Source organism: Trichechus manatus, unplaced genomic scaffold (genome assembly GCF_000243295.1).
Source record: "Trichechus manatus latirostris isolate Lorelei unplaced genomic scaffold, TriManLat1.0 scaffold00037, whole genome shotgun sequence".
NCBI classification, from domain to species: domain Eukaryota; kingdom Metazoa; phylum Chordata; class Mammalia; order Sirenia; family Trichechidae; genus Trichechus; species Trichechus manatus.
Window position 1 is genome coordinate 9963068 of NW_004443973.1, and position 14294 is coordinate 9977361.

A 14294-nucleotide genomic window follows, 5' to 3' on the forward strand; every position below is an offset into this window, starting at 1 on the left:
ACAGTACAGGGAGAGCAATTAGGGTCACATAACAATGTATGTATAAATTTTTGTATAAGAGACTAACTTGAAATGTAACCTTTCACTTAAACTACAACAATAAACAATAACAAAAAAATATATCTGCCCTGAAGTCTTCTTAAAACGAAACAATAGTTTAGTTTACCTAGTAAAAAAAAATGTCTGCCTTGAGCATTATGCACTTTTAAGATCTATATGGGATCAAACTGACAACAGCAACTCAAAAGATTAGAATAGGAACCATAGGAGGCAGTTAATTTATTTTAATGGGGGAGGAACAACTCAGAAAAGGAGGGTGAGAACGGTTGCACAACTCAAAAGAACGTAATCGGTATTACTAAATGGTACCTGTAGAAACTGTTGAATTGGTGTTTGTTTTGCTGTGTATATTCTCAACAATGACAACAAAATAAACAATGTTTTTTAAAGATTAATGAACATATCCTGTTTGCAAGATTGATAAACATATCCTGTTTTCAAAACTTTAGGAGTCTTGTAACCAAAACTCACTTATCTTGTGATTGTCCTGTAACTGTTTAGCAAAGTTACATAAATGTCAACCAATCAGAAATTTCGTTCGAAGTTCTTGATAACTTTGTCTATAAGCACTTTAAGAATCCTAACTGTTCAGAGCACTCATTCACCCAGTGAATGATGTGTTGCCAACTGCAATTTGGCTATTAAATCTGCATAGCAATCTGCTAATGGTGTTCTGAGTTGTTTACTTTTGACACCTGCACTAAGTATGATTCCTTAAAATACGTTCTATCATTCTTACAGTATATCTAGACAAAATGTAATTTTTCATTCTGATATTACTTAAATGATAAAATTACCTTTATGTTTATTCAGAAGCTTGTAGCCCTCACAGTATCTGCCTGATGAAGTCATCTTGGCTGTGTCGAGATATGAATATGTTGCAGCAAAATCAAACTCCTTTTTACCATCCCACCAACCTTTCTGCTTAGCATAGTTTCTCATGTGTGGGTGCTCCCGATCAATCTTGGTTGTTACAGAAAGCTGATTAGAAATATTACGAACTCCCTCTATTTTCAAGCAGAAAAGAGAAGAAAAATCATATTTAACGTGAGGTATCTCTCTGTACATATGATTCCTACTTGCTATTTAAATATAAATATAGACTTAAATTTTGTGCCATGTGCATGTATTACATATTCAAAATGATAAATGAATTATTTTTAATTAAACTTTTTATTTTGAGGCAATTATAGATTCACATGTAGTTCTAAGAAGTAATGCAGAGAGATCCTGTATGCCCTTTATCCAGTTTTCCCCAATGGTAACACCTTGCAAAACTACAGTATATCACAATGAGGATATTGGTATTGATGCAGTCAAGATACAGAATATCTCTATCACCACAAGAATCCCTCATGTATACACAGACATACATACGCATATCCTATTGGTTCTGTTTCTCCAGAGAAACCTGCCTGATATACCATCTAACAGCTAATTCCCTATAATTTAAAAAATTTAGTTCTTGGGATCATTTAGTAATAGGAAGAGAAACCAGGTGGCAAGGTTAATCTACAACTAGATAATCAGAACCAATGAAGGTGTTCATTTGGATGGCCAGGTGGAACTCTTTGCAACAAATACATTTACTTACTTCTCTCTTGTATGTAGCACACTTAATGAAATAAGAAGTGCTCAATGGTACGATAAGGCCAACTATGGAGCCCTGGTGACGCATAGTTAAGCATCGGCTGCTAACCAAAAGGCTGGCAGTTCGAATCCACCAGCCACTCCTTGGAAACCCTATGGGGCAGTTTTACTCTGTCCCATAGGGTCGCTATGAGTCAGAATTGACTCAATGGCACTGGGGTATCATAATAAGAAAAACAATCTAAGTTCAATTTTATTTATCAGTAAACATGCATACAAAATAAAAAACAAAATTTCCATCAAAACAATTGGCAAAGAGCTATTTTGAAAAATAACATCCAAATCCTCCAAAGCTCAAGGCCACCTCCACAAAGCCTTTCTGAACTCCTCCAGTTCACCGTGATCTTTCCTTTCTCTAAGTACTTGTGGCATCTCTATGTCTGTATCATTGATGTACCATTTAATGCTTTCACATGTATATCTCCCTAGTAAAGCTAGAAAATCCAGGAGACAAGTACACAGGAAGCATCTGATTAAGCTTGAAGACAAGGCTGTGCTCTAGTGGAAAGAACTCTCTAGTGGACTGACAGGACTGAAAGACTTAAATTTCAAGTCTTTTACTCACTCGCCTTGAGCAAGTCACTTTACATCTCTGGATTTCCTCATTAGAAAAATGAAAGAAATATATGATCACAAAAAAATCGTGAAAAAAAATGAAAAGCTTTCTAAAACAGTAAAATTGTGTTGTTTTACTCAATGATATTAAAATTTTGTTTTAATTTACATACAGTAAAAAGCTATTGTATCAACATATCCTTTCTAATTACCAGTGCACAGACACCAGTATACATACAACTCCGCTCCCCTTTCCACACCTCCCTACCTGCACATGATAAACTTTTGGAGTTCAGCACAAAGTGAAAAGAAGAAAAAATGCTAAGGAGTTATTAAAAAGTGAAAAAGTACCATGAAACAGCCAAGAGCTGCTGCACAGAAAGTATATACAGGATTTATATAAAATTTGCACTCCCAGTGATAACTCCACATTTTGCTTGCTCTCAAAAGAGTTTTCTCTATAGTGTTCTTTCAGTACACGCTCTTCTCTCATTTCCTCTGCAGCCCAATCCTTCACTGTACTGGATTATAAATCTTGAAAAACAATTACATGCAACATCTTCAACTGCAGGGGTGTTTTACTATTGCAAAACAAATTAAATCACAACAAGTTATCCATACCTTCTACTTTTTCTGCTGCCCAGTACTTTCCTGCAGTCTCCAAAATCCAGGCTTCATTCCTGTCAGCTATCAGGAAACTGTTGTGATAACTAAATTCCATACTACCCTCCGAACAATTTCCACCCTGGCCATATTTTTCTAATAAATCAACAATGACATTGAGTGCTTTTTCAGCTGTGTCAGCTCTTTCAAGGCCAAGTCTAAAATTAAAAAAGAAATTTCAGATTAAAATAAATTTCCATTATTTTTCTTAAATAATTTCAGGCTAAGAAGATTTGTGTTTACATTCAAAGTAAAACTTTCAAATTAGCAGATAAACTGAAATCTAACTACTAAACTTTTCCTTCCGAAGTCAGTAAAAAATCATGAACAACAAGGTTTTGGGAGTCAAACTATGTTCAAATTACAACTTTGTAATATATTGGCATGCTACTTTATTTCTGAGCCTCAGATAGCTCATCCATAAAATAAAGATAACAATATATCTCACAAGGTTATTGAAATAACAAGTTAAGCTAATGTATGATAAAGTACTTAGGTACTTCTGATGAAGCATAAATTCTAACTCCTTCCCCTCTCCCAGTGACATCTGAATCTTGAAATTGCATGCATGTACTCTGGAGCATTTTGGACACAAATTATTAAGTATTGAAGGCAAAAAAAAAAAAAGAACAAGAAAAAATTGGAAAATAAAACACATAAAAGTTATATCAAAATTTAAAATTTAGACAAGTTCTATAGTGCAAAAATAATAAAAGAAAAATAACCTGACAAGGTCCATGCCCAGTAGTGCTTCTTCATCAGAGACTTCTTCTCTTCCCCACACAGCTTCATTTCCAATGCAAACTCCATGCTTATTGCCTCCCATTTCTGCCCCCCACAACCAAGCTGGGCGACTAAGGACAACAGCATATGTCTCAGGAACTTGATCAATTTCTATATAAGTACACTGAAAGAAAGTTAGAGCAACAACCATAAAATCAAAACCAAACAAAATCCAGAATTTAAAAAAAATCAATCAGAAAATATGACCATTATGAAAACAGCAAATGAAATATAACTAAATTGAAATTTTTAATAATAAAGGCATTACTCTCAAAACATATTAAGAATTGACCCTAAAGCATTGATTCATTCAAATATTTGCTGAACATCTCTGATTACAAAGCACTCTGCTAAGAGATATGTTAGTTATAAAGGTGAATCAAATACAGATCTTGTTTTCAAGAAACTAAGACTTACACATTAACCAAGATACAACTAAAGTATAAGGGCCGTGAAGGTAAGTACAGATCAGGTGCTATGGAAGCGCAGGAAAAAGAAAGATGGTATCTAGTTGTGAAATCTTGAAACATTCTGTAAAGGAAGATGTATGTACACTGAAGTTTAAGAAAGCAGTTCTCAACCTTGGTGTCCAAAGTTTTTTGGTTAGTGGTAGAAGTACACATATGGTCCCTTAAATACACAAATATTGCCATAGAAGCCCATGTCACATGTGGAAGTTGCCTATCAGGTATGCCAGAGTAGCAAAAAGAATGAGAACCACTGGCTTATAGGATAGGTTAGATTTAAATATAAAATATTAAGTGGAAATGTATCCCAGATTAATAAACTGTCACAGAAAAAGAAAAAAAGTATGACCTAATACACAGAATTGATTACTGCTTAGCAATAATCAGGGTTGTATCCTTTCACCATACTTATTCAATCCATACGCTGAGCAAATAATCCAAGAAGCCGGACTAAATGAAGAAGACCATGGCATTGGGATTAGGGGAAGACTTATTAACAACCTGCGATACGCAGATGAGACAACCTTCCTTGCTGAAAGCAAGAGGACTTGAAGCATTTACTGATGAAGATCAAAGACCACAGCCTTCAGTATGGATTACACTTCAACATAAAGAAAACAAAAATCCTAACAACTAGACCAATAAACAACATCATGACAAATGGAGAAAATACTGAAGTTGCCAAGGCTTTCATTTTACTTGGATCCACAATCAACGCCCATGGAAGAAGCAGTCAAGAAATCATATTACGCATTGCATTGGGCAAATCTACTGCAAAAGACCTCTTTAAAGTGTTAAAAAGCAAAGCTGTCACTTTAAGGACTAAGGTGCGCCTGACCCAAGCCATGGTGTTTTCAGTCATCTCATATGTATGTGAAAGCTGGATAATGAATAAGGAAGACCTAAGAAGAAGTGATGCCTCTGAATTATGGTGCTGGTGAAGAATACTGAATACACCATAGACTGCCAGAAGAACAAACAAGTCTGTCTCGGAAGAAGTACAGCCAGAACGCTTACTAGAAGCAAGGATGGCGGGACTACATCTCACATACTTTGGACATGTTATCAGGAGGGACCAGTCCCTGGAGAAGGACATTATGCTTGGTAAAGCAGAGGGTCAGTGAAAAAGAGGAGGACCCTCAGTGAGATGGATTGACACAGTGGCTGCAACAATGGGCTCAAGGATAACAATGATAGTGAGGATGGCGCAGGACCAGGCAGTGTTTCATTCTGTTGTATATAGGGTTGCTATGAGTCGGAACTGAATGCATGCCACCTAACAACAACAACATACAGAAAATATCTAATATTTAATATATTTTAATATTAGAATAACAATAAATTAAAATCCAGAAAGTATATCACTTAGCAATAAAGGCATAATATGAAACTTTCACTTTAAGTTCCAAGTTAAATGGGTTTTTTTAATGACTTGATTTCAAAGATTCCTTTAATTAATCTTTCTACTACCAAATGACTACATAAAAAGCATGTTGACAGTGCTATCACTGAACATAATAAACCTTTTTTGATGTGTCATTAAACTGCTATTCCCAGAGTCTGGCATGACTTTCCTACTCTACACCAATCAGAATCCTTTATGTTCATCAAACTCCAGCTGAAATGCCATCTCCTAGTGAAACCTTCCTTGATCCAGACTCTGAATTAATTGCTCCTTCTCCGCTGCTCTCACAGCATGTGGCTCTTACTTAAATTTAGCACTTAAGCTATCCTACTTGGTAATGTGTTAGTTGCATACACATGCAATTCTTCTACTAGACTCTAGGTTCCTGGAAGACAGAACGCTAGTCTTGACAGAGGCTTTAAATTCCTCCCCCTATCTAATATGTTTGCATATGGGAAGTATTCAAATAGTTGACCAAAGAATTAACATCATTATTATTGTTGTCATTTCAGCTTCCTCCAAACCACAGAAATAAAAGACCAGAGTCTATTTTTGATTCAAATTATTTTTCTAATTTAAATTCTTAGCTTTTTAACTTCTATAGTCTCTGCCAGAGAGGGTATTGGTGGTTCCATGGAATAATTCTCACCTTCCATGCAGGAGACGGGTTTGTCAGTGGAGGTTTGCATGTTGCTATAGTGCTGAACAGGTTTCAGCAGATCTTTCAGACTAAGATGGACTAGGAAGAAAGGCCTGGCAATCTACTTCTGAAAATCAGTCAGTGGAAACCCTATGGATCACAACAGTCGGATCTGCAACAGGTCATGGTGATGGCACAGAACCAGGAAGCATTTCATTGCGTTTTGCATGGGGTTGCCGTAATCAGGGGCCACTTGATGGCAGCTAACAAGTGTCTGACAAATAGCTAGTTAATAATACAAACAGCCATTTAAAGAAACCTATTGCTAACAAAATATGTATTTCACTTACCTTAAGATGTTTTTGCAGGTTATTATGAACTGCAGCAGGAAAATATACTACCTCTTGTACTTCATCACAGAGTCTATCTGAATTTTTTCCAAAAATAATCCTGTTATCAACTGTTGCTGGAGGTAATGCCACAAAGGTGTCACAGGAACAAGGTTCCATGTTGTTTTTTTAAAAACTAAAAATCATACAGAAGTTTCAAAATAAAAGAGAAGAAGATTTTTAAGTATATACAAAACAAAGCGTTTTACTTGATTACCAAGGACTGTTACTACCATATTTATCAAAGAGTGTTTATTAAAGTTTTAAACTTCATATACTGTAGTACAAAAATCAGTAAGAAAATGGCTTGGGAATCAATCTTGTATTACAAGAATCTATAAGAAAATGACAATGAGAAGTAACTTCTCCTACTCTACAGGTCAAATTTATCCTCTAAGATCTTTCTCTCCTGAAGTCTTGCCTAACTCTCCTTTCACTATTTCCATATTTGGGACCCCTTTTGCCCAGAATGGAAACCCTGGTAGCACAGTGGTTAATAGCTACGTCTGCTAACCGAAAGGTTGGCAGTTCAAATCCACCAGGCACTCCTTGGAACTCGATTGGGCAGTTCTACTCTGTCCTATAGGGTCGCTATGAGTTGGAATCGACTCAACAGCAATGGGTTTGCATGGGTTTTCTTGCCCAGAAGTACTGCAGAAGAAAGGCCTGACGATGTGCTGCTTGGAAGATTTTTTAAAAACTCATTGCCATTGAGTCAATTCTGACTCAGTGACCTTATAGGACAGAGTAGAACTGCCCCATAGGGTTTCCAAGGCTGTAATCTTTACAGAAGGAGACTGCCACATCTTTCTCCCACAGAGTATCTGGTGGGCTTGGAGCAGCTGGTAGGTTCGGAGCAGCTGGTGGGTTCAGAGCAGCTGCTGGGTTCGAACTGCTAACCTTTTGGTTAGCAGCCAAGTGCTTTAACCACTGCACCACCAGCACTCCCCGTAAAGATTACAGTCAAGAAAACCCTATAGAGCAGTCCTACAGCTCTATATAATTTGCCATGAGTTAGAATTGACACAACAGCAGTGGGTTTGGTTTTTGATTTGGTACCTAGCTCTTCTGTTGTGAAGACCATACTCTTCTGCATTTGTATGCATATGAGTACTAAACAGTGAGATACTTGAGAGCTGGGAGTGTATCTTACTAATATTTATATTTTCAAAGATGGAACTTAACGTTAGGTGAAAATCTTACATACCCAGTGTTATGGATTGAATTGTGTCCCCCAAAAAAGTGTGTCAACTTGGCTAGGCCATAATTCTCAGTATTGTATGGTTGTCCACCACTTTGTGATCTGATGTGATTTTCCTGTATGTTGTAAATCCTACTTCTATGATTAGGAGGCAGGATTAGAGGCAGTTATGTTAATGAAGCAGGACTCAATCTACAGGATTAGGTTGTATGCTGAGTCAATCTTTCCTGAGATATAAAAGAGAGAATCGAGCAGAGAGGAGAGGGACCTCATAAGAAGAAGCACCAGGAGCAGAGTGCGTCCTTTGGACCCAGGATCCCTGTGCTGAGAAGCTCCTAGACCAGGGACCGATTGATGACAAGGACTTTCCCCCAAACCAACAAAGAGAATAAGCCTTCTCCTAGGGCTGGCACCCTGAATTCAGACTTCTAGCCTTCTAAACTGTGAGAGAATAATTTGTTTGTCAAGGCCATGTACTTGTGGTATTTCTGTTACAGCGGCACCAGATAACTAAGACATTCAGGATTTCCTCAAAGGAAGGAAGAAGGAGTCTTTTTTGAGCTGGAGAAGAATACAGGTTATAATACTGGTAAGACTCAAATTTTGAAACAGACTCACTGATTCAGACAACTACAAAGATGTCAATAAAATTCCAAATTGTTAGTATTTCCAGGAGGAAGTTTACATACATAATTTGTAAACCTTGATTGTAGAACTTAATATCTATGTTTTTATTCAATATTGAGAAAACTTTACATCCTAAATTTTAGTAGAAAAATTAAATGCCCTGTACTTTTAATTCTGCTTCCTGAGTAGACAAACTGTTTTAGAGTTCCCTTTTTCCCATTATTTTATAATCCCCAAAACTTTAGAATGGCTTTACACAGGCAGATACTAGCAATATTTAAAAAAAAATAAATCTAATAAATCTTTCATTAAAAGAAAGCAAAATTACTCAAGTAAGAAACAATTTCAGCCTGAAACTCCTAAGGGTTTTTCTCTTTTTTTCAATGGTGGGAAGACAGAGGTCACTATTGCTTGTCTCCTCTTCTATATGTAGTTTGATCTTTACCTCTGGATCTCTTCTGTTTGTGTTCGGAAGAGTTAGCTCCACCACTGCATAATTCTGGGCAGGCTATTTAATGTCTCTCTCTCTATGCCTCCTGCTTCATCAGTAAAATAAAAGATACTATCTTTTGGTGCTGTTATGAGAATTTAATAAAACAGTGTTTAAAGCATTCTGCACAGTGCATGGAACATAGTAGACACTCGAAAGTTATTATTTGGCAGAGGAGTTAAGTTCTCATAAAAAACTTACTGGTGACAATGCAGAGGACACGGCTGGTGGATCTCCCACAGCTATAGCAGCCACGTCCTCTCAAAATCCTGGAGTCTCAAGGGCCATCAAGGTGCACTGGGTGACTTAAGCTAACTGGGGTTGCAGGGGAAGCTAAGGAAGCTTGTCGCCTAATTAGAAAGGCACCTAGCCCACTGAGGAGGGGAAGTCTTGAGAGCCTTTTAACCCTGGTGGTGCAGTGGTTAAGAGATCCGCTGCTACCCAAAAGGTCGGCAGTTGGAATCCACCAGCCACTCCTTGGAAACCCTAAGGGGCAGTTATACTCTGTCCTACAGGGTCACTATGAGTCGGAATGACCGGACAGCAACGTTTTCAAAGGAGCCCTGGTGGCCCAATGGTTAAGCGCTCAGCTCCTAACCCAAAGCTCTGCTGATTGAACTCACCCAGGAGCTCCTTGGGAGGACCTGGCGATCTGCTCCTGTAAAGATTACAGCCTAGAAAACCCTGTGGGGCAGTTCTTCTCTGACGCATGGGGTCAGTATGAGCCTGACTCAACCTGACGGCACACAACAATGCATTTTTAAGTTCAACATTCGACAACTGTTTGTTGAACATCTGTGCCAGGCACCATACAGCTGGGAACAAAAAAGACAGGGTATCCGCTCTCCTGGAGCATGAAAGTTTATATAACTCGAATTTGAGTTCACAGAAAGTAATGGTCTCGAACTTCAAATACCTTTTGCAAAAGAGCCGCCGTCACCAACTCCCTACTACGCAGCCCACCCGGCGGCGCACAAACTGCAGCCCACGCCACTATGACCCGAGCCGCTCCCGGTGGCAGCGCCGCGCAGCGCTGCAATCCAAGTCTTCCTCTTTCCTACCTCAATTATGCACGCCCCTCCCCCGATGCACGTCCTTCACCCGGCCTCGGAGCTTTCCCCAACTGAAAAGTGGAAAGAAAGAGGAGGGGCGGGGAGAGATGAGAGTTACCGGAAGCTGTCACCTTTGACCTCGGAAGCTCCCGCTGCCACGAGAGTTGCAATTCCGGTTAGGGGGCGGATTTTGTTTACGTTGCTCGCAGATCTAGAGTTTTTTCCTTCCCCACCTCGCGCTCCAAGATGGGGAAATCCTTTGCCAACTTCATGTGCAAGAAGGACTTTCATCCCGCCTCCAAGTCCAATATCAAAAAAGTGAGTAAGGCGAACCCGGGAGGGATCTGGCCGCCGGCGGTTGCATTTCCAGGGGCTCCTGGAGATGAGAGCGATGGTGTCTCTGGGATCCTTGAGGTATCGTCTCTTATCCAGGCCTAAAGTCGTAGGGCTGTCTTCTTTCTCCGCTGAGAAACTTGCTGACAAAGCTGGTCCACAACGTTTATTCTACATCAGCGAGGAAACTGGTAGCCTTTGACGGTTGTGTCAGCTAGAGACTAAATCCTTAAGATGCAGAGACTACCATTAGGGTTCCTTAATGCTTCCTTCAGCAGATTCTGGTTTTGTCTTTTTGGATCCCAGGGTTCGCGGGTTCTGAACTCTGCTCTTCTGTACAAATATGACTATTTATTTAAGATAGATCTTAAAAGGGAAGCAAATGCACCCTTTGGTTCCACTCTGTTTCGCCTTATAATATAGTGTCTGTCTGATGATCTCGTTGAAGTTTAGCGTTTTTAATAATCAGTGACAGGTCTACTAGGTGCAGTAGAGAAAGAACATACTGAATAATCTGATCGTTATATGGGAAGCAGAATGGTGAAGTACAAAGAGTCTAGGTTTTGGGGTCAGGCCTGGATTCTAGTTATTTCAGCACACTCGGTTTTAGCTTTGAGACGTTGGACAAAATATTTAATGTCTTTGATCCTCAGTCTTCTGATCTATAAATTAAGAATGATCAGTATCAATTGCCCTGATGTGTAAGATTGTTGTGAGAATTAAATGAGATGGTGGAGATAAAGGATTTGAAACAAAGTAGGTATCTAGCACTGTGCCAACCACATTGAGGAAATGCTTAATAAAATATTACTAATTGCCCCTTTACGCATACTTGTGAAAATTAGCTTTTAGTTGTTTTTTTAACCATGAAGCAGTGAGACTTAGCTGTACCACCCTCACTCTCTAGTCTAGTATTTCTCAGCCTTTTTTCATTCTTTTCCTCCTAAAGAACCTTGTTGGACGTTTCTTCATAATTGTCAACCCCATACACATGAAATTTTAATACAAAGATAGTCTGTAAATCTGTTTATGTACTGTATGTTTATTTGTGCTTTTACATGAAGAGATTTTTTTTTTACCTTCCTTCAAGAAGTTAAGTTTTGCCCTTCCGGGGGTGAGCAATATTACCCTTGTTGAGAATGCATGCTCTAGAAAAAGGTTTCTCTACCTCAGCATTATTGACATTTGGGGCTAGATAATTCTTTGTTGGGGTGGGGGGTGGGGGCTGTCCTGTGCGTTGCAGGATGTTTAGCAGGGGTGGGGGCTGTCCTGTGCGTTGCAGGATGTTTAGCAATATTCCTGACTTCTACTCACTAGGTGCCAGATGCACCCTCCGGTTGCGACAGCCAAAAATGTCTCCAGACATTGTCAAATAAATGTCCCTGGGGGAGAGGGCAAAGTGCCCAGGTTGAGAACCACTGCTCTAAACAGAGCCCTCTTTTAACAAATAACTCATACCGAAAGCTTAGGAATGCAGTCCTTGTTATGAAACAGAGGAGCTAACTGATCCATGTGGGAGTCAGGCAGTCATCCTTACTCTAACCTACAAGCAGTAGAGCTAGTTGGCCACGTAGTGAAGTCTTAGGGTAAGTCTTAAAATGTGGGTTGCCCAAGGATGAAAAGAACAGGAGGAAATATTGATGACATACTAGAAAACTCTTGTCAGAATAAATTGTACTTTAGGTTTTTGTTAGTGAGTTTGTTCTAGTAGCGATTAATCAGAATCTCATTTATTTCAGCATTATTTTTACAGGATCATGTTTACAGGATCATAGATTTTTTTATACCTTGAAGGAGCCTTAGTTATCATCCAGCCCCATCTCCTTATTTGATGAATAAGGAGTCAGATTTGCCAAGGGTTACACAGGATTTAGTTGGAACTAGGATCTAGGACACATCATCAGTCCAGTGCTTTTTCCACTACAACAGGCTGTGTTTTGCATGGTTGCAATTATGGATGAGAGAGGCTTCATAGATGCTTTAGTTTTGTGATTTCTTGTATTTGTTGGCTTGAGTAACTTTTGACCCTAAGCACAGATATTTTTCTCCTCTACAGTCTCAAAGATTTAGCTGTTTTTACAGTAATGAAGAAATCAGATGGAATTTGAGGATTTACTTTGTTTGCTCTGTTTAAATTTAGAGACAAATATACCCAAGAAGGCATAATTTTCTTCTTGAATTTTTTGCTTTTAGCTGTATAAAATTCAGTGAAACAGCTTTCCTACAAGAAGGAAAAAAAGCACAAAGAATAACTTTTGCAAGTCCATTATGAGAAAGTCTGTAGTTACAGGCTTATTCGTTACAACTACATACTTCTCATCTGTGTGAAATATACCAAATGTACAACTGGCCTCTTTAATCTGTTCCACACCTTTTCCAGGATGGAAAGAGAAGAATGAAGTGGTTTTGGTTAATAGACCTTTCTAGATAGTTAACACTTCATTGGGGGAAGAAGGTAATCTTTAGCCTTCTTTATTAACCAAGAGATAAAGGACATATTTTAAATGAAAATAAACAGAAAGGGAGGAAACGAAGGAGTTTCATCATAGAGTGGAAATCAGAGTTCCATTGTGAAAATTCTAATTGTCAAGTTAGGTGCATTGGATTTATTAAATAAGTTAGGTAGGTCTTCAGGTCTTGTTTGTTCACCAAAAATATAAGTTAATGCTGACTATCTGCTCATCATTGTATTATCAGTTATGTCACAGGTACACTGTTTAGCTCAGGTAGCATTTTTTTCTTGACAAGATTTTTTCTTCTTCTGTTCTTCTTTTTCTTCTTTTCTTCTGTTGATGCAGCCCAGCCGCTTTTTTTTTTTTAATTGTTGTGCTTTAAGTGAAAGTTTACAATTCAAGTTAGTCTCTCATACAAAAATTTATACATGCATTGTTATGTCACCCTAGTTGCTCTCTCAGCAAGATTTTGTTGATAAAGGAAACAGTTAATTTACATTCTACTGCAAGCTCTTTACCTACTTGTGGCTTGGTAAACAGTTTACAGACCTGCTACTGTGCATAGCACCATTGTAACCTACTCCATCTTTGTGAAACTCTTCTCTACTCTGGCTGGAATACAGTAATATTCCATTGTATGAATATACTACATTTTATTTATCCACTCATCAGTTGATGGACTTTGGGTTGTTTCCATAAAGTAGTCTTTCTAAAGCACGAATCTGATATCTCTTTTGGAAATAGAGGTGATGATTGAAAAACAAGATGAACATAATTAATGTCTCTGCAGTGTACACGTAAAAAATGTTGAAATGGCAAATGTTACATACATGTTTACCACATACACACAAAAATCTGATCTCTTCTGGCTCCTTATTAAAATAATACGAGATCAAGTCCAAGTAATCTGGCTTCCAGCTTATTTCTCTTTCTTCATCCCCTACTGCTATTCTCCCACCTTAGATTTTATACTCCAGTAATACCAAACTACTTACTTTCTAGTATTTTACACCTTTGGGTCTTTGCCTGAATGGTTCCCTCTGCCAGTAATATCTTGCCCTGTTTTTTCATTGGGAAAATTTTGATCTTCTTTAAAACCTTGCTTAACATGTGTGAGGTTACTTGCCTACAACGTTATTCCTTTCAGCAGTTTGTAATAGAAAAAGATTGGGAATTTCTTAAATACCTATCAATACAGTGGAAGACTTCCTCCCTGACCCCTCAGAGTTAATCATTGTCTTGTTGTAGTTCTTTACCTTGTACATATTTCTGTTGTGCAGATATCTAACTTTCTTGTTATTTACTTATACGATTCATAGCTCTTATTTTTTAGTTATGAAATAGTTTAAACATATAGAAAAGTCAGTACGATTTTCTGTTAACAGATTCTGAGCATATTGAAGGCAGGAATATGTTTTATTACTTGGTTGATTACTTGTTATTCCGTAAGTACTCAATAAATACTTGAGTACTTGAGCAATTGAAACTAGTGAAATAACTTTGTAAAATCTAAAGCTTTAAATAAA

The 14294-nt window shown here is 38.1% G+C and overlaps 2 protein-coding genes across 5 annotated transcripts in view; one reads left to right on the top strand and one right to left on the bottom strand.

The window, feature by feature from the left end:
- SCRN3 (secernin 3) overlaps positions 1 to 10094 on the bottom strand; it is a 31363-nt gene extending 21269 nt beyond the window's left edge. Inside the window, exons 1-5 of one of the 4 annotated variants that reach the window (XM_023730558.1) lie at positions 9132 to 9229; positions 6574 to 6748; positions 3654 to 3835; positions 2887 to 3086; positions 858 to 1067 (exon numbers count right to left, since the gene is read on the bottom strand). In XM_023730558.1, the coding sequence (XP_023586326.1) occupies positions 858 to 1067; positions 2887 to 3086; positions 3654 to 3835; positions 6574 to 6732 (751 nt within the window). In that variant the 5' untranslated portion in view covers positions 6733 to 6748; positions 9132 to 9229. The other 3 variants (XM_004375493.2, XM_023730557.1, XM_023730559.1) reach the window with 3 other exon arrangements.
- A 48-nt stretch (positions 10095 to 10142) lies between these two features.
- The window catches only part of CIR1 (corepressor interacting with RBPJ, CIR1), a 33432-nt gene continuing 29280 nt past the window's right edge, over positions 10143 to 14294 (top strand). Inside the window, exon 1 of the mRNA XM_004375590.2 lies at positions 10143 to 10300. Within this exon, the coding sequence (XP_004375647.1) occupies positions 10229 to 10300 (72 nt within the window). The 5' untranslated portion in view covers positions 10143 to 10228. The remainder of the gene's footprint in view (positions 10301 to 14294) is intronic.